The sequence below is a fragment of the Phasianus colchicus genome, chromosome 1, assembly GCF_987193195.1.
Source record: "Phasianus colchicus chromosome 1, bPhaCol1.hap1.1, whole genome shotgun sequence".
NCBI lineage: Eukaryota > Metazoa > Chordata > Aves > Galliformes > Phasianidae > Phasianus > Phasianus colchicus.
This window is the reverse complement of record NC_143436.1, coordinates 158,977,304-158,997,487: the sequence shown is the minus strand read 5'-3', so window position 1 is coordinate 158,997,487 and position 20,184 is coordinate 158,977,304. Positions and strand designations below refer to the sequence as shown.

The following is a 20,184-nucleotide window of genomic DNA, read 5'->3' as shown; positions in this document are numbered from 1 at the left end:
GCATATGACTCCAACAAGTCTAGTATCTATTGATTACTAGATGTGTTCTTTCACGAAAAACATGAAAGAAATGGGCTATAAAATCCCAAAAGGAGTAAATCAGATATGTATCACAGAGTACTTATGTGATGTGCTAATTTATTGGTGATACATAGACGGTTGGACTGGATGATATTGGGGGTCTTTTCCAACCTTGATGATTCTATCATTCTATGAGGAAGTTCATATAAATTAAGTGGTGCCATCAAAACCCTGTAAGCATCAGTCAGTATGTAAGATCTCTGAAGACACTCTGCAGTGCACAAGTCTATACAACGGCATTGTATTTGCAGCAGTTTTTAACCTATTCTGTTCAGAAACTCTGGAGAGTGAACCTTTTCTCTTACCTCTATTATCTTAATATTTTCTATCAAATCCTATAAGCCTCTAATGATCTCTGAGTTCCCTTTCAATGTAAGCTATTCTACGATTCTATGATTCTTGTTTAGAATAACTTCAAATGCTTACAGAAATTACAGCATCTGTGATCTTTTACCTAACATCACATACTGCCATTCAACAGCTATTCCACATTCATTTAAATGATACATTTACTATGAAAAGAACTCCACTGCTAACACAATTAAGAGCTTAAAGCAGAGAATGTATGCTTTAGAATATATTCTCTACTTCTGTAATTTGTTCTATGATAAAAAAGCTGGAATTTGATGTATATGTGTAGCTATGGTAATCTAAAAAATGCATAGTTATCTCTTTATCTAAACTAAGCATTTGATATATCTTACTTTCAATAAGATGGTAAGTTATGGCATAAGAATGCTAGATGTCTCTTTTCTATTTAGAAATAGAAAAGTACGTTTTTTGTTTGCTTGTTTTGTTTTGGTTTTTTTCCACAGAAAAAGTAGTAAATGACAAGGGAGCTAGCAATAAATTTACTTTAACCATCGAGAGTTTGGGCAGTCAGAATTAAACCAAGAAAGAGTTTCTCATCCTCGTAAGACAGTACTTCTGGAAGCTCTGTCAGAGCTACATTTCCCTCTCCTAGTAACTTTAATGTCTGTTTGTGCTGGGGAGTGGGACTGAAAAAAAAAAAGAACAGAAAGAGTTCTACATTCAAAGACATTCCATGTGAAGCTACTATAACCTGCCTGTGACTCTCCTTGTTCTTATGTCTTTTTAGGTATCACTCAGTTCATGACAAATACTTTTCTCTAACACCATTTAGAAGCAGACTTTCCAGAGAGGAGACGTCTCTTTTTCAGTGGTCACCTGACACCTCAATACGCAGAACATCACCACCTCACACTCGTTTCGGTTAACTTCTCCTAAAGTTGGGTGGCCACAGTTGGCGGCGCAGCAGGCCACGTTCCCCCGGGACCGCCCGCCCGCTCCTCTTCCACAAACCATGGCGTCTGAAACGGATGAGCCCCGTACCCCAGCTCCCAGCAAACTTTCTTCCGCGAGCCCCGCTCCCGTAGCTCCTCCCAGCCGCACGGCAGGGGCACGGCCTCCCGGCTGCCCCCGGCCCGCGCAGGATGAGCAACGGATTTTCCTACCTGTGCACTCCTCCGTCACCTGTTGCAGGACACCCGCCGTCCGCGCAGCCTCTCGGCGCTTCCTTCTGCTCCGGCTGCGCCAGGGGCTTCTCGGGCTCCCGGACGACCTCCATCCTGCCGGGCGCCGCCTCCGCCTCCTCCTCTTCTTCCTCCAGGGACTCCACGTAGAAGACGGTGCGGGGCGGCGGAGGCCCCGGGCCGTGCCCCCCGCGGGGCCGGCTGCCGGCGGGCAGCAACGTCCCGTTGGGCGGGCTGGCGGTGGTGGCCGCCGAGGAGGAGGCGGAGGAGGCGGATTTCTTCCAGAAGGCGCCGTTTCCTCTCTCCTGGCTCTTTAGCAGGCGGCTCTGGCTGGGCCCCCAGTGCTCGAAGCTGCTGTCGGGCGGCAAGCAGCCCCCCCCCGCCGGGCCGCCCGCCGGCGAGGGGTGGCTGAACAGTTTCCACCGGAGGCGAAGGATGTGCTTCACGTCGAAGTCTTTCCTGCCGGAGCCGGACATGGTGCCGAGGCGGGCGGAGGACGCGGGCTGAGGCGGGACTCACGGCGGCCGGGCAGGGCCGGGCGGCGGCGGCGGCTGCTCCGGGCAGCGCTGCAGGGCGAGGGCTGGCAGCCGCTGGCTGGAGGGAGATGCGCGCACACACCAGTGCGGAGAGAGAGGGAGGATGGATGGATGGATGGATGGAGCGATGCACAGAGCCGAGAGGAGGTAGAGACACTCAGCACAGGGAAGGGAGAGGAAGAGATGCCCAGAGCTGACGAGAATTGCACGGTGATCAGTGGAAAGGGGTGGAGAGAGAGGCAGAAATGAGAGACACCTCTCAGGGGAGACAGGCACTTGCGAGAGAAGAGCGGGTGAGAGGCTGTAAAAAAGCGGTAATTTGATGAACAGAGGGGCGAGTGAAGCCGGCGGCCGGAGAAGACCGGCAGCGGCAGCCACAGCAGGAGGCAGGTGGCTCTTCCTCTGCCTCCTGGAGCTCCGTGCCCGGGCGTTGCTGGAGGAGGAGAAGAGGAGAAGTCACCTGGAAGCCTCTCTCCACCTCCCGTCTTCCCATCCCATTTCTCAGGGGAGTCCCATGCCTGCAGTTATCTGGGATAGCAAAGCCAGAGAGCTGGCACAGGGTTAAAGCAGGGCTCCTTTATATATGCTGTATGTAGGAGGAGGGGGGACTAGGGAGGGGGGGAAGAGAATCTGTGAGTCTGTCAAGGTCCTCACTATGCAATTTTCTGTGTGTCTCAGTGCCTCTCGCCAAACCGCCCCCTCCCTTCCATGTGACGCATATGTGCTCTGGGGCCATCAGTGTGAAGAGACACAGGGAAAGGGATGCTTCAGTCATCCTCATGCAAGTAAGTCGGCAGGTCGCTAATTGTCTTTCACAGCCCCTGCTTTTCCCTCTCCAGCACCTTGCTATTTTGGCTTGTATTACACTATATAATACTGGGAGAAAGATACATGGAAACAAATGCAGCAGTAGCAGTAAACACAAGAGCATGAATCAGAGGAGTACAAACTTAATAGACTGCATGCTGACTGGATGAGGTTACAGGTTAACGATTTATTCTGCAGGCTCCATTCATTAGCATCTTGGCTCAGTGTTGCTGTAGCAGTAGAAAACATAGGCTAGACAAACAGTGTGTCAAACTGAAATAGTACTATACATCTGTTTCTTACCTTTTATATGGGCTCTTAATGCAGTCTGACAGTGCTAAACCCAAGGGAAGTTCCTTCACAACAGAGAAATCTGTTTGGGAACATCTGCCCACATGGGACGGATGTCACAAAATATTCTGTGCATCTGGGACATGATTCTGGAATTAAAAGCTTCATGGTGAAATGTGGGAGAGGGATACTGCACTGCAAAACTATGCTGCATATCATCACCTGCAAGCTTATAAATTACAGTGCATGAGAAGTTGCCAGAAATAAGACAACGTACAGAATGCTTGAAATCCACCTCTACTTTAGGTAGTATTTTAGAAAAAAAAGATGTGTTGCTGGGAAAGTGTTGGAAAAAAAATTTCTTCAAGGTACTCTCTGCTTCAGTCTGCTTCATGCACTCCTGATGCACTTGTGAGCTCCCAAAAGTTTGTTACACAAACGCATTAGGAATTCAGGAATAAAAGTTAAAGAAACAAGTTGGAATGTTCTGACTTCTCATTCATAAAGCACTACAGCTTTAAAAACCCTTCAGAGAAACAGAGAATTCAAACATTAATTAACAGTTTTATTACTGTTTTATTTACTTTGTCACTGCAGCTGTACATCTAGTTGCAAACCAATATTAGTCTTTCTGTTTTAGCTTTGATTAAGTTCAGTATTGAATAGAACAAGAAATTCAGGACATAAACTCCTACTTTCTAGGGAAGAAAAATTTCTACTGTGCATTTTAAATATTGATTTATTCCACAACTGGACTGCAAACTCCCTAGTGTCTCAGTTTTGCTTTCAGTATTCAGAGCTTAAAAAAAAAAAAAAACTTTAAAGGAAGCAGAAGAGGCAGGAGCGGAGAGGAGATAGAATTACCTATTTTCCTTACCCTGTTGTAATTCTTAGATACGATTAACTCTTGATTAACTTATTAACACTTCAGTTAATCATTTGATATGAGTAGTTGATAGCTTTTTATTTAGTTTTATCTGAACTTTGTTGCATAGATTTTCTTTCTTCAGTTAGTTAGATAAATATAAATGGCAGTATATTGTAACATTTTTTTTTTCTAAATGCACTTCAGATGTCACTCAGTGAATATATAGAGATCATCCAGCAAAGTGATTCAGTCCTTTATCAGCTTTCCACTACAGACAAGCAAGCAATTATGAAGAAAAAAGTAAAAATTATTACAGATTGTAACTGAAAGTCTCACATTATTTTTGTCTAATGGTTGAAGTCTCAGCTCTTCAATGTATTCTGTGTAGTTTTATATGCATTGTAACACTACTCAATTCCGTCACATTTCAGTATATAAGCATTTTTTGCAACTAAATGATACATTAATTTAGTATATATACCTCATTTTTCACCAGCATCTTGCAGTTAATTTCAGGTATGAAAATGTATAAACAGTTTGCTTTCATCAGAAGAAATCTAGAAAGCTCTCTTAATCTTATTCAGAGCACATTCACAACTATAAATAAAGTATTTTGTCAATGTACAGTGAAGAAGAGCTAGACCAAAAGAAGCTATACTGGAGAGGTATCTGTTGTCACTACATATACTTCATGAATAAATCGTTTTTCCTAGAAAAAAAAAGATGAAACTGTTTTTCTTAGTTTTTCAGAGTTTCTTATTTTCATGTTTCCTTGCAAATACTTATGACATACGTCAGTGAGGGAAAGGACGTATTGTAGACTACCACATGACAAGGTGAACACAAATGTCTTTTAAATTACAGTTGAGATTTCTGTTACATAATATGATTAATTCTATAGGTTATGTAGACTTGTAACATTTGAATTTTCTCCTCCTCTCAGGAAAAATAAAAATGATTCTTTGTTGTAGGTCTAGGCTCATATACACAGCAAGAACAATTACAACAAAAACATTAGTTTATTAAATAGTCAACGATGTCTTAGACTATGTATAGGTGGTTGACATGAACTTGTGAACAAATATGTGAAAATAAACATCTCTTAGTTACTCAAGGGAAACATTTTGATATCTTAAGTTTCCCTCCTTACCCATGAAGTGTAACCAAGATAATAACAAATACGGATAAACTGTCAAGTCTGTTACACACTAGAGCATACTGTATCGCATTGTATTTTTGTTTATTGAATGACATATTTCTGAACTCTTCACCTCTCTCAACTTCCCCAGATTAATAACAGCACAGAGCTTGAATAATTTTAGCAGCTTTGCTTGAAAGTGCTCATGGCTTTTTCTTCTTCATCCGTTTGATTAGGTTAAGAAATAAAAGAGGATAGTCTTTACATCTCTGTTGTGTCAGATTTCTGAAAGTTTATTTTTGTGTTTCTAAATACTTTGCAAACTAATTAAATTCACAGTTACGTTCTGGCAAAAAAAAAAAGAAAAAAAAGAAAAGAAAAAGAAAAAGAAAAAGAAAAAGAAAAAAGATTTCTGCTCATTCTTTTTAGGAAAAATGGCCTAGAGATATATATTATTTTAATGAATCTCCCAAGAAATAAAAAACAGTTCAGAGAAATGGACTTTGTAGTAGGTACTCAAATTGATCAAATTTGATTAACCCCCGTTTTTCCTTCTTCCCATTGCAAACCTTGTTGATAGTGGCCTTGTTCTTTGGTTGGTTTTCACATGTTTTACATTAAACCATTTACATGTTGTGCCCTGTACCCCAGCAAGATCGGAAATACTGGTAAATTGTAGTTGAATTTATTGATTGCTTATGGGCCAGAGAAGGGCCACTAGGATTATCAGAGGGCTGGAACACCTCTCCTAGGAAAGGTTGAGGGAGCTGGAGAAAAGAAGGCTCTGGGGAGACCTCATTGTGGCTTTCCAGTACTTGAAGGGAGTACTAGAAGGGGAAACAGCTGTTTGCAAGGGTGGATAGTGATAGGTCAAGGGAAAATGATTTTAAGCTGAGGCAGAGGAGGTCTAGGTTAGATATTAGGAGGACATTTTTCACGCAGAGGGTGGTGACACACTGGAACAGGTTGCCCAAGGAGGTTGTGGATGCCCCATCTCTCAATGCATTCACAAGGCCAGGTTGGATGTGGCTTTGGGCAGCCTGGTCTAGTGGTTGTTGACCCTGCACATAGCAGGGGGGTTGAAACTAGATGATCATTGTAATCCTTTTCTACCCAGGCCATTCTTTGATTCTATGATTCTATGATTTGGTTACCCTGTGACTGAGGCAGCAGAGGGGCATTGACAAAATGGCATCTAACACCGAATTGCATATGAACCAAAAACGTGTCAATGAATTCCTCCATACAGAAAATATTGCATCCACTGACATTCATCGATGCTTGCCGAATGTTTACGGAGACCAAACAGTAGATGTTGGCATAATGAGGCCATGGGTGGTGAGTTTCTCCAGTGGTGACAACGTGACATACAGGCTGTTGCTCATCTCTGGTAAAAATGCATAACTAATGGCTGTGTCTGTGTTGAAAAACCGTGTTTTGTAGCTGAGAATTTGCTCTATCAAATAGTGGTTTTGTATCTGTTGTAGTTTCTATGACAATAACTAGGAGGCATTACTTATGGAGTAGCATGCATAAGAGAAAGCATGATTAATAAGAGAAAGGATATACTTGTCAGCAAACTAAAAGCATTAAGGGTAATTTTATAATTTAATTTTAACTTGACATGTAGTTATAATCCAGAAGACAGTAAATTTTGCTGAACAAAAAGCAGAAATAGAAGGTCACTACTTAGATAATAGAATGAGCAGTTTTAAAACAATTCTCACTTGAATGTCACATGAATAAATGAGCATTTACTTCAGTTATAAAGATGCTGATTTTGTAGGTGTTTAATCATGCATTCAGAAGCAAGGATCTGAGAGTGTAAAAAAGGTGCTATGAAAACATACCTACAGGAATACTCAAGCTAAAGAAATTTATGGGACTGGACATTCACTGAGAGGTCCAAACTTACTGAAGAAAATGGCAGCATCATGCATGATTTAAAACTTCTGTCATGTATAAAGCTTTATGAAATTTTGAATCAGTATAGTATATAATAAAAACGCAGAACTGGGCAAAGATGACATATTAATGAATAACTAAGCAATTGTGCATAATATATGCCTGTAATGCTTTGAAATTGTTAATAGCCGGAGTTTGACATTGTTGGTCTGATTTTCCTCTTAAAATACTGTAAATATTTCAACAGAAATGACAAAACCAAGGCAAGACAGACAAACTATGATTGTTTTCTAATGACAAGAAAGAACAAAACTAGAAAAACAGTGAGCCAGAACTTATTTACATATAAACTCATGTGTGTTTTATCTATAGTGAGTTTTCATCTGAGATTTCAATGTAGAGGATGAGTTTGTTTTTAGATAAGTTAAAAAGTTACATCATGTTATTTCACAAAATTAACAAGGAGTTAGGATAGTACAAGATACGTGTCTATCTGTGGTCACATGACCAGCTACATGACCAGCTACAATTATTTCAGAGAGTAGCAAGAATTTTCAAAGCCATATTAGATGGGGCAGTCTGATCTAGTGTCTGGCAACTCTGCCCATGGCAGGGGGTTGGAATTAAACAATCTTTAAGGTACCTTTCCAACCCCCCTGCCATGGAAAGAGCTGCCAACAACTAGATCAGTCTGCCTATGGTTCTATGATTCTAAACCATTCTATGATTCTAAGAACTACTTCTCTGAAGTTGTTATTTAACTGCCCCCTCAGTAGTGCTGAGCAAAAGAATGATAGATTAATTAAGTGCTGATTTGAACAGACACATTTTATTTTTTATCTCATGAGCTTAGACGAACACAGCCAGTTATATTGAGGAACAGTTGCTTCTTAAAGTTGTATAAACATACCCTAAAAAGCAGTTTTTAAAAATTTCACTTAGGAAGAGTAAATGCTACATGATTTTTCATGGATAAAAAATTGCAAGTAAACTATGTCTTCAAAACATAACAGTATAAGATCTTGGATATAATGATTGAATTCTTTTTTCTTATTTGTTTTTCTCCTTTTCTCTTATTACTCTTAGCAGCTTTAAGACGTTGTCTTTAAGTGAAATAAAAAATATCAAGGTTCTTCAATTCCAAAATCAGTTCCCATAGTTTCTCTGCAGTAATTATCACTTTAGTAAGGGATGCCTAGTTCATGCATTTATTCCAACAATTCCCAGAATATCTATAGATTACCTTTATTTGAAAAGATTGTCAATACCTTCTTTCCAAAATTATGTTCAAGTGAAATTGCTATTCTAGACCTAATGCAGGTGTGGCAGAGCATGCACCTTTGTGCTTATATGCCATACTCTACCATTTGGAAGTCATTCATCTGTACCATTTGCTAATCCACATGGAAGCTGTTACTGTCAATTACAGTTGTTAGCATTTCAGTATCTTTGTAAAATTATTACATTGTCTTGACTTGAATCTTACTGTATTGACAGCGCATCTGAGAGTTATCAACAATGGGAAATTCTGGTGATGCAAAGAAAATAAGATGCTTTTTCTTTGCTAGATTCAGGAAATGGCTGTATTTTTTTCTTTGACTCTGAACTCTAAGAAGTGGCTTGCTTTCATGTTCTGTTCAAAAAATGTGCAGTTCCTGCTGACCTTTTATTTAACATTTGTTTACAATCTGAAGTAAAAACTTTGGAAAATTATATATTAGAAAATAACAACAATGAAGTTTGAAAATAGACTATAAAATGAAAAACAAATAATAATAATGAGTTCACCACTGCACATGTATTAGTAAATTAATTTAGAATTAATTAAATTAAACAGAGCCAATGGAGGTGGCATAAGATGGTTAATACTGTTAAGGCATTATCACATGCACTGAAACGATGAAATGGTTTTGGTTGGTACAGACTGTCATTCTCAGAAACCAGTGCAGAATTAGCATAGGAAACACACTCAATAGGCACTTCGGATATAGTCAGTGTTTTAGAGGATAAGAGCAGTTAGCCATATGGAGGTAAACTGTGCCATGCCTTTTGGCCTGAGTCCCAGAGCCTGAGCAGAGCAGAAAACAGGCATTGGGAGATTTTATTTACTGCTTTAGACATGACCTTATGATACTTATATTTCTGCTTAAAGGTTCCTTTGAAGTAAAGAAGAAAAATATGTTTTCAGGGATTTTCACCCTTGAAAACCTTTCAGCATTTGACAGAAAATGAACGATTTCTAGAGTTCTCTTAAGAAAGAAATACTGTAAGAATAAAAGCAGGTTTGTAAAGCTGTATCATCAAGGAAGTTGTCTTTTGAGCAACTTTCCAAGTTGATATGGCTTTCAGGATGCTGGCATCTGAATAAGCAGCAGTCTTAATGTCAGAAGACACTGGGATGTAATGTGAATACAGTAGTCATTGAATACAAAGGAAAGAAGTTGATTGGCTGAGTTAAATAACAAACACAATTTTTTATATTTACCCACAACTGATATTAGGTATTTAATTATGTTCCTCTATGCCTATTTTATTTTTAAAGGAATGTTTCTTTTTATAAATCTGACTCATACTTTTATTTTCTTCTTTATTTGATAGAAATAAATACTATCCTCATAGATGATAATATTAAAAATCAAAGTTCTTGATCTAAAAAACCTAGCATTATTTTAGTTTTAAGAATCTTGTCTGATAATATTATTTGCCTTCTAAATGGCTTTAAATCAGAGTAGAAAAGTAGGTATGTAGAAAGTAGAAAATATGAATATTGATAGAAGAAAATATGAGTATATTGATAGTTTCATTTTGTGGAATAAATAGATTATAGAATACAGTTGTTCAGAAAAATACTTTTGGTCACAAATATAGTAATCTTATATTAGTGTATTGAAGTTTCACTAATTCAGAAATAAAGTGAAGAACAAAATTCTGTCCTCTGAGTTCCTTCTACAGCCTACAATTAACATGAAAAATCTTGAAGTATAGAACACCAGTTAACTTCTGTTAATGTAAAAAATTACATCTTCTTTTTCTTTTCAGTTGAAAGGTATAAGCAAAATTCTGTTATTAAGCTGTATCAAGAAAGGTCATCTGGAAATGTGTCTACATTTCATTCACACAATTACTTAAGGAATAAATCATATTGCTCTTGAAATGTATGTTTGAAAACATACAACAAACATTATATGATGTTCATGATGTCTCCTCACTTTCTCTCCATATCATAGTCTCATTGTCCATTGGAGGTAGTTTCCTGTCCAGACTGCTTTTAGTCCTTAATGGATATATGCACTTAGAAGAGAAGCCTTTGGTTGTTTTCAGGTCATGTAAGAAATGTGTTCTCACAGAGGTCTCTTCCATTGCATGGGATGTTATTTAGCATCAGATGATGCTACCTTACACTTCACTTATTTTCTGTTCGCAGTAGATGGCATTGTAGACTGTGCAAAATTATATACTTCCAGTTTAGGAAGTTCAGTTTTTGCCATACAAAAATAAAAATTTCTACTTGCAACTTGTATTCTTGTACCAAGTGCCATATTATAGTAGTAATATTAGTATAATTTCTATATAATTAGTATATTAGTACAGTAGTAATATTAGCATCCATTTCAGATCTACAAATAGAGTCTCTGTCCTTGAGACATGATGGATGTTTGGGCTGCTTCTGACTTTGTGATTAAATAGAAGAGCATTTATTTATGGGAAATGTAGTAAAGAAATTTATTTATAGCAATGCTGAATCTCTGTATAGTACTTTATAAGGAACTGTTAATGACAGTGGTCTATTTGCAATGTATCTCATTGTGTTGCATCTTGGAATAACACGATCAAATAACTTTTTCAAGCTTCAGGGATAAGTTACAATATTCCCTTTAGAAATAAGTTGTTTCTTTAAGGAAATAATTATTTCTGTTGCCCTTCCTTTTGAAAAGGAAATTTTTGTTTTTGTAATTATATTTTCACATATTCACATTCTATGTGCTATCAAGTTAAAAAAACTCAGATATTTGAGAATGTGGTGTTTTGTTTTGTTTTATGTACTTACTCATTCTTTCATCTGAACTTCTTTGAGACATTCAGAAACTGTCAAGAAGTGACTCTGGATAAGCCACTCTAGGTGACACTTCTCAAGTAAGAGAATTGAAACAGATGACCACTGGAAGGCCCTTCCAATAAAATCCATTCTGTGAGTTTATGATTCTCTGTGCGCATGTTTTTTTCCCCTTTTAATCACTTTGTAATTCAAACAAGGTTATTGTAATTTCTTGAACTATTACAAAGCATTATCTTCTGTACAGATTCCATTATACTTATAAGAGTTATAATTATAATTTAGGATCTCAGATTGCTTCATATTTTCCTCTTCATCAATGTAATACAAAAACAATAATTGTATGGACGCTATGGGTTTGTTGTTGTTTGTTTGTTTATTAAATGCTTTAAAATGCATTCACAGAATCATAGAATCACAGAATGGCCAGGGTTGGAAGGGACTTAAAGGATCATGAAGCTCCAACCCCCCTGCCACATGCAGGGCCACCAACCTCCATATTTAATACTAGACCAGGCTGCCCAGGGCCCCATCCAATCTGGCCTTGAACACCTCTGGGGATGGGGCATCCACAACCTCTCTGGGCAGCCTGTTCCAGCACCTCACCACTCTCTCTGTAAAGAATTTCCCCCTGACATCCGACCTAAATCTTCCCTCCCGCAACTTCAAACCATTTTCCCTTGTCCTGCAGTTACCTACCCTTTCAAAGAGTTGATTCCCCCTCCTGTTTTTCCTATATTACCTTCTAGTATAGTTTTACATAGTTACAATTATTTTTGTATTCAGAATGGCTTTCCTACTATGATTTCTGTGATTTTACCTTATTAACTGCACTGCATTTTTAACCCTTTGGCTAAAATCATTTGTCATGGAATAATGTCATAGATTTCAGTGTCATGAGGCCACACTTTCTGTCATAGTGAATATGTTTAATTTCATGTTTTGATATAATTGGTTGCCACTTATAATCTATATGTAAATTATACTGTAGAATTAGGAAATAGAGATGAACTGCAAACATTTTTTAATCTAATATTTTCCCCTGACATCTGAATCAACTATAACTGGTTTTGACAAATGTTTTTTTGCTTTCAAAAAAAAAAAAAAAAAATGCTTATAATGGAAAGTCTACAGTTTCCCTAAATAATTTATTCCAATAATTAATAAAAATTACATCAGTTTAAATTAAATCAATATGTAAGATGGAGAAATGCTGCATAAGTTTGATAGTTGGATTGCAGCTATTTATAACTAATAAGTAGGTATGAGTAACATAGGCAGTGATTCAGCTTCTGCAGTGGCTAGGGTAGATGCAGATATATATCTGTAGATAGCTAGATGGCTAGTGTGTCCAACTGTCCAATAGGAGTGCAGTGTCTTTAGACATGCTTGAATTTTAGTACAATAAGAAGCCTACAAAACACTGGAATCTGATGATTTAAAGGTGAGGCCTTTGACTGAAGTAAGCTCTAATTGATAGAATCATTTTGATCAACTTTTGAGTAACTGTCTTATTTGCGATAAAATTTGATGTATTCAATTTGACAATCATTCTGTTGTTTCTAAATTGATACAACAGTGATCTTTCATATTCATTTTAGCTACCAGGTTGTTACTGTCAGCTGTTTTGCATTGTTTTGGTTTTGAAAGATTTGAATTTCCATGTAGTTTCCAAAATTTATGCCAGTTTGAAGTGCTCTGCCAACTGAATGATGTATCCTATTTTCTATGCAATTGGACTTGATGATCTCTGAAGATTCATTCCAATTGTTCTATCCTGTCCTATCCTGTCATGCATGAGGGAGTTGAAAATGTCGAGGAAGTTGCTGTGCAGACTTTGCCTATGCTATGAGTATGTATTTTTCCAACTATATGGAAGTCAGTATATAATTGACACTCATTAATGTAAAAATGGAAAAAAAAAAAAAGAAGACTAACTACATTCAGATATCCCTGTTTTACAGGTTTTTGACTGGCATCAAGTATATCGTAGATGTTCTGAGATGTTCTTAATTTAAAGAATTAAATAAATACATATAACAGCATCTTTTCACCTTCATATGTATGAAAGCTACAGTAAGTTTAATGGTATTTTTTTGAAAACTGTTATTTAGATGACTAACTACATAGCTAGGTAGTTACAACCGATGAGCTACCATGCTAATCATCAGTATGTTTGCCATCTCTAGTGACTGATCCCTGATGAGTCTCAGTAAGCTGTGCTCATAGTAGGCAGAAAAAAAGCCTCTGTGTTCTCTGGAGCAGTGATCCTTAGTGCTTCTGAATTACCGTCTTCTGCTGTTCTGTCTTTTTCCTCAAGATTTCTTAGCATTTTTTTTTTTACAGAATCTCTAACCTGATGATTGTCACAGTCTGAACACTTACACTTCTTTCTTGTCTCCCACTTTTATTGTTTTAACCTTGCATGGTTTTAGACCATTTACTTTCAAACACTTAATTTTCTCAGAGAAACTGCTGAAGTCTCACAGCTGTGCTGCAGAAAACTAAGCTGAAGCCATAGGTCAGGGGTTGCAGTAACATACTGTAATTTGTTGTATACACATTTGCATAGGAAATAGCAGTTTTACTGTTTACAAATTATTAAAAATCATCAATGACAGTAGTCTTAATTAATTCTAATTACTACTGTGTACTAAAGGTAGTATATTTTCAAACCTATTAAAAGTTGTGAATTTGTTGTTTAGTATTTATCTTAAATCCATCTCCAATAATTTCTGAAAGCTTAATTTCTTAACATTTATCTTATTTCTAGATTTTGGATAGAAACAACTTGTTTCCCTAAACAAAAGACGGAAAAAAAAAAAAATTACTGAGTAGTCAGTAGAAATTTTTGATTCACAAGTATTTACATTAGTACCTTTAAAGATATCTACCCATTGGCATTCCCAAGAGACTACGAGCAAATGTGGGAATAACAGGTGCTCTCATTCACAAAGCACCTAAGAATTAATCATAAATTTAAACAATTTAAGTAGACTGTATGATTGTATGTCACTGTTTAATGGCTCATATACCTTTTCATACTTAGTAAAATGTGCATCAAAATCAAATATGATTTTCAGATATAATTCACATTTTGTTGAACACAATTTATCTCTTGGCAATAGAAAAAATGTGTTCTAATTAATTGGAATTTGTATGAAATACTCTCTTGATTAAATGTATGTTACTGTTCATTAACATTTGGCAATAAACATTTCTTGGAAAATACTCCAATATGACATTCTTTCTTATTCACATAAATTGTGTGGACAGTAATATGTTATATCTGCATCATGTTTTCCATTTTAAAACAATTGATAAGCAAAGAAGTGAAGATCCAAAAAAGCGTTATATTTTACAAGCTTCAATACTGCAACATCTATTTTAGTTTTCCAGGTTCAATATTTTTAATTATCTTACTTTCACTTATAGAAAAAATAAATGTAATGTACTTTAAAATAAATATTTTCATGCATGAGAGTGAGGATCCTAATAGGTGGAATACCTAAATAAAGTACAAATATTAAATAAGAACTCAGAAGTATAGAACTAAAAGAGTCAGTTACATGAACTAACATTATTCAAGACAGGTATGAGTTAGGCATCTTCACAAAGTCAGCTTCTGAGCTGAAAGCCCATCTAATAGTGATCAAATGACAGTGAAGTTTGTGGTGATTTTTTTATTTTTTTTTTTTAACATCATATGTTGTTTAGGATATTTCTGTTGATAAGAACAAAAATGCAAGCCTATTAATGTTCAAAATATGTTCAAAGATATATTCAAAAACAGACAAAGCAATTTACAGATAAGTCTAGGTCATTTCACTTTTATCCTAATCATTCTCAAACAATTCCTTTTTCATCATTACTGTTGTTCAAAAAAATGTAATGCATGCTTAAGAGCTCTGGAGTCGTCACCACCATTTGCACATTCTTCCATGTCTCAAGCGGTGTACCACTAAGGTGCCATTGAGGCCATATGTCTCCTGACATTATGCAAAAAAGTAACATTGATTCAAAAAGTCCTTTGGAAATGATCTTTCAATCTTTTCATTAGAATTGATGAAATGTGACAATTTTGATGAATGTAACTCATGCTCACTAGGAAACAGAAGTTAGCAGAAGTTAGAAGTTAGGTAAATGCTTTGTATATACATTAAAAACAGATATTTGTTATACTATATCTATACCATATTGTCATGGAGTTAACTAGATCAATCTATGCCCATGACAGTGTGTCAGTAGGCCCCTGGACCCCCTGGCCCCACAAAATGGGAAGGAAAAGGGAAAAGGGATAGGGAGATGGAAGCTGGGCTCAAGGAAGAAAAAAAAACAGCAGCAACGATCTATGGAGGAAAACTTATTTTACTGATTATGATATCAGACTAATAAATAAAATAGGAGAGAGAGTTCCCAAGACCGAATCAAACCTGAAAAGTTTGGTACGGCTAGGAAAGCACCCTCCAGCACCCACTGCAAGGCAGTAAGAGACCGTCCAACCAGGAAGGGCCAGATCCCATGACTTTCACAATGTACAGGGATAGGTACCCGGAATTGGAGCATTAACACTTTAACTTCCAGTGCACTATATGATGTTGTGATGTGGAATACCAAAAACCAAAAATCTCAAAACCATAACACATATCATCCTTCTTGTACTTGGAGAGAGTTTATACATCCTAAGGTTTTTTGTTTTTTTTTTTTTCTTTTTAATCTGCCTACATATTTTCTTTTATACTATCTTATAGAAATTATTATGCAGTAATTTAAAGATAGTGTCCTCTTTTATCTTATGTCCCATACTGTATATGAAGTTTTAAATATTCTGTATTCTATGTTTTCATTTGTTTTCTTTCTTTATTGAATATGTTAAAGTGCCACATGAACAAATTCTTCATAGTACTTTATACAAGGGATGTTCTGAAAGTAATGCCTCCTATTTTGTTATGTTCACCCACTATATCAGAGGTGAGTGCTGATGCTATGACATTAGAGATTGAGGCTTCCCAACAATATTCCATTACATTTTTTTGTCATATGACAGATTGCTGCAGAGGGGCAGTCTGACAAAACATCTCACATGGAAGTGCATATGAAACAAAGGTGTATCATTGAATTCCTCCATGTAGAAAAAAAAATGCATCCAATGACATTCATTGATGTTTTCTTCACTTTTATGGAGACCAAACAATGGATGTGAACACAGTGAGGTGATGGTGGTTGTGCATTTTAGCAATCTTGACAGCCAACAGTCAATCACCTCTACTAGTGCTGATTCTTATGAGCATGGTATACAGGCTCCTGTTCGTTTCTGGGGAAAACGCATAGCTAATGGTGCAACTGATGAAAAATAGTGTTTTGTAGCTGAGAATTTTCTCTGTCCAGTACTGTTATTGTGCTCTTTGTATCTGATGTATTTTTCATGCAAATAATTAGGAGACATTACTTTCAGTGACCAATGTAATATTGAAAGCATAAAATAAACTTGTAGAAGCTGGAAAATATGGGAACTTTTATTTTATTAAATCTACTTTTAATTGTTTCTAGTTAAGAAAAGAAATTGTAATTATTTGAGTAGGACTAATCCTAGTTCTTCCTTAGATATCAGAAATGAAGCGTCCCAGATCTCAGGCAATTATTTTTCTAGTGCTTTATTCCGTCTAATATATATGCACCATATTTTTTTTATAACTTTTTGCCTGTTTCATATCTCCATCTGTTTGGCAGTAAAGAAAGAAGTATCTTGATATTAGATGTACAAATTGTTACTTGTGCTTGGAGGAATTCTGAATCATGAATAGCAATACTTTTTTCAAATAATTTAAGAGAAGTATTAATTTGACATCTCTGAACCAACAGAGATTCATATCACTTTTCCAGGGTGTTCCTTGTTCTTATTTTGACTTACATCAGCAACTGAAATGCTGAAATCTGAGTTGCATTAATTAACATAGCAAGATTTGTGTCAAAATGTTATTGATTAAAAAAAAAACAAACAAAACCATTGTTAAATGTTTTTAGCAATGATGGGAGGAGAAACAGATGTTGTAAGGAGCAAGACCTATTGATTTGTCTGTCCAAGTATGTTCCTGTTAGTCAGGGAGAACCCTGCCCAAGCCGTCCTGCTTTTGTGTTATGCTCGTTGTGACAGGCTTTGTCTATGGCAAGACAGTCCAGCAGGTATCCCCAGGCAGCAGTGATCTCAAGATTAGCATACTTTATTACTGTGTTTTTCTTTATCTTGACCTTCCTTTACTTCTCTTTCTTTGCCTCAACTCCTCCAAACAACTGTTAATTACTTTTTTTTTTTTCCCCCAGTTGGTCCCAGTTTTGCTTTGTCTTTAACCAAATTGGATATTTGTGTTACCATTCCCCATGTAACTTTGCAGGTTATTATTGATGTGGCTGTCTAGTCACTGCTGGCCTATATACTGACAGCCCAAAGGTCCCCAGTACTCTCTCCAATTACCTGTGAAGCTCAGCCACTTTTCAGATAACGCTGCCTTAACTACCTGTACACACTTGCCATGCCTCATGGTGCTGTCTCTAATTTATGTCATCACACTGTTACTTGTCACATCCAACAATTTCTCATGTCTTGTCATGTCATGTCCTGCTCAGTTAACCTAATCTCAGAGAAAGGTCTAGCCAGCAGACTTGTCATTGTCTTGCAGTCCTAAGATTCTGAGTTTTACATAACTTCAGAGCTATTTATAGCCAGCCTTCATTCTACCAGCACTTGTTTTAAGTACAGACATTTTATTGTATTTTTAACACAGATAACTGGGAAGACTGAAATTGCAGTGATAAAAGAACTGTATGAGAAAAAGAGATTAAGTGCTCATCACTTTTGTGCACCTCTTCTTGCTGTATCTGTAGTCAGTAAACTTTTCTAGTAACACCACTTGTAATACTTCATATTGAGAGATTTAGATAACTATTATATTACTCTATTTTTTATTCCTTTTATCAAATATAGTAAATAAAAAATTTACTTCTATTTTTTTGCTGTATCTGGTGCACTGATATAATGATCTGTCATGTTTTGCTTGTTGCTTGTTTCTTTATGAAGTCTGACATCATCTTCTCACTAAAACTTATCCATACTTCATAGAGTCGTAGAATCATAGAATCACCAAGGTTGGAAAAGGTCCACAAGATCATCCAGTCCAACCATCCACTCATCACCAATAGTTCTCACTAAATCATGTCCATCATCACAATGTCCAAATGTTCCTTGAACACCTACAGGGTCAGTGACTCCACCACCTCCCTGGGCAGCCCATTCCAGTGCCTGACCACACTTTAAGAGAAGCAGTATTTCCTAACATCCACCCTGAATCTTCCTTGGCAGAGCTTGAAGCCATTCCCTCTAGTCTTGTCACTACTTACATGAGAGAAGAGGCCAACCCCCAGCTCGCTACAACCTCCCTTCAGGTAGTTATAGAGAGCAATAAGGTCTCCCCTGAGCCTCCTCTTCTCCAGACTGAACAATCCCAGCTCCTTCAGCCACTCCTCATAAGGCCTGTGCTCCAGACCCCTCCCAGCTTTGTTGCCCCTTGAACCCGCTCCAGGGCCTCAATGTCTTTCTTGCAGTGAGGGGCCCAAAACTGGACACAGTACTCAAAGTGTGGCCTCACCAGTGCTGAGTACAGGGGGACGATTACTTCCCTGTTGGTTCTGGCAGCACTGTTTCTGATGCAAGCCAGGATGCCATTGGCCTTCTTGGCCACTTGGGCACACTGCTGGCTCATCTTCAGACGAGCATCAATCAATACCCCCAGGTCCATTTCCTCTACACAGTCTTCCAGCCACTCTACCCCAAGCCTGTAGCGTTGCCTGGGGGTGTCAAAGGCTTTGCTGAAATCTAAGTAGACTACATCAACAGCCTTTCCCTCATCCTCCAGGCAGGTCACTAGATCATAGAAGGAGATCAGGTTGGTCAGAAGCATACTTTTGTTACAAAACAAAACAAAATGAAAAAGAAAAGACAAACTTCTGTTTTCAGGTTTTCTAAGATATTTATTTTTAAAAATGATCTTATAAAGTTTAATAACATAAGAAAAGAAAGTTAGTTACAAAGCTATGTCTAATAATTTTGTGGTCCATTGTATTTATATTTTGTGTGAATATTTCCCATAAGTAGGAGATCGTAGCTAAATAAAAACAAATACGTTTTTGAACTGAATCCTACGAACAAAACAAATTTCATTGTTAGTGTTATTAAAAAGGACATTCTGATTTTAAGTTAATTAAAAAGTGCACTCAAAGTTAATTCCAGTTTCCAAGGTATTGATTGTTCTTTCCTTGCTCTCCATTTTACATACACAGAAAATTATCACCAAGTTTTTGGAATTCTACTCTTAGAACTTACAATTAATATCTCTATTTTAGCTGCTATGCTAAAATATGCTTTTATTTCTGAAACAAAACATGGCTAAAATATAGCTGCCAATTCAGTTATCGTAATTTGTATACTAAACTCCAAAAAAGATTTATTTAAAAAAACATGTGGAAATAACACATCAATGAATATGATACACATATTGCCCCAAACTTGATCCTCCTGTAAACATGTTTCAATCGCAGAGAAAGTTTTTGGGCTTGCTGACCATGTATGGAGCATAGTCTGTGGCCTCTAGTTCCTTTGCAGTCGGGAACTTTGATCAGGTCCTTCAGATCCCTGGATTTTGGATGTTAGGACTGATGTGGTTTTGTGATTTTTTGTTGTCAGTACTCTCCACATCAGAACATCATGTGGACCAGTGGGAGTTAATGAGTTAATTTTCTGGTTCCGTTTACTGCCTTTTATGGGAACTCTGAGTATCCTGATGGAAGGGGAGGGGGTGGCATCCCCGGAGGACCTGTTGGGAAGTGGGGCGGAGCTCCGGACCGGCCCGAGTGTCTCTTGCTGTCCATCTTGCCCTGGCTCAAGCCGTCTCAGCTTGCTGTGCAGCTGTGCTGATACATCAGAGTGCAAGGAAAACATTTAGAACTATCATCTAAGC

At 37.3% G+C, this 20,184-nt stretch overlaps 1 protein-coding gene across 2 annotated transcripts in view; it reads right to left on the bottom strand.

Moving 5' to 3' along the window:
* KLHL1 (kelch like family member 1) overlaps window positions 1-2,778 on the bottom strand; it is a 244,638-nt gene extending 241,860 nt beyond the window's left edge. For both annotated transcript variants that reach the window (XM_090131050.1, XM_090131055.1), the window contains exon 1: window positions 1,557-2,778. In XM_090131050.1, the coding sequence (XP_089987176.1) occupies window positions 1,557-2,050 (494 nt within the window). In that variant the 5' untranslated portion in view covers window positions 2,051-2,778. The remainder of the gene's footprint in view (window positions 1-1,556) is intronic.
* Window positions 2,779-20,184: the final 17,406 nt, after the last annotated feature.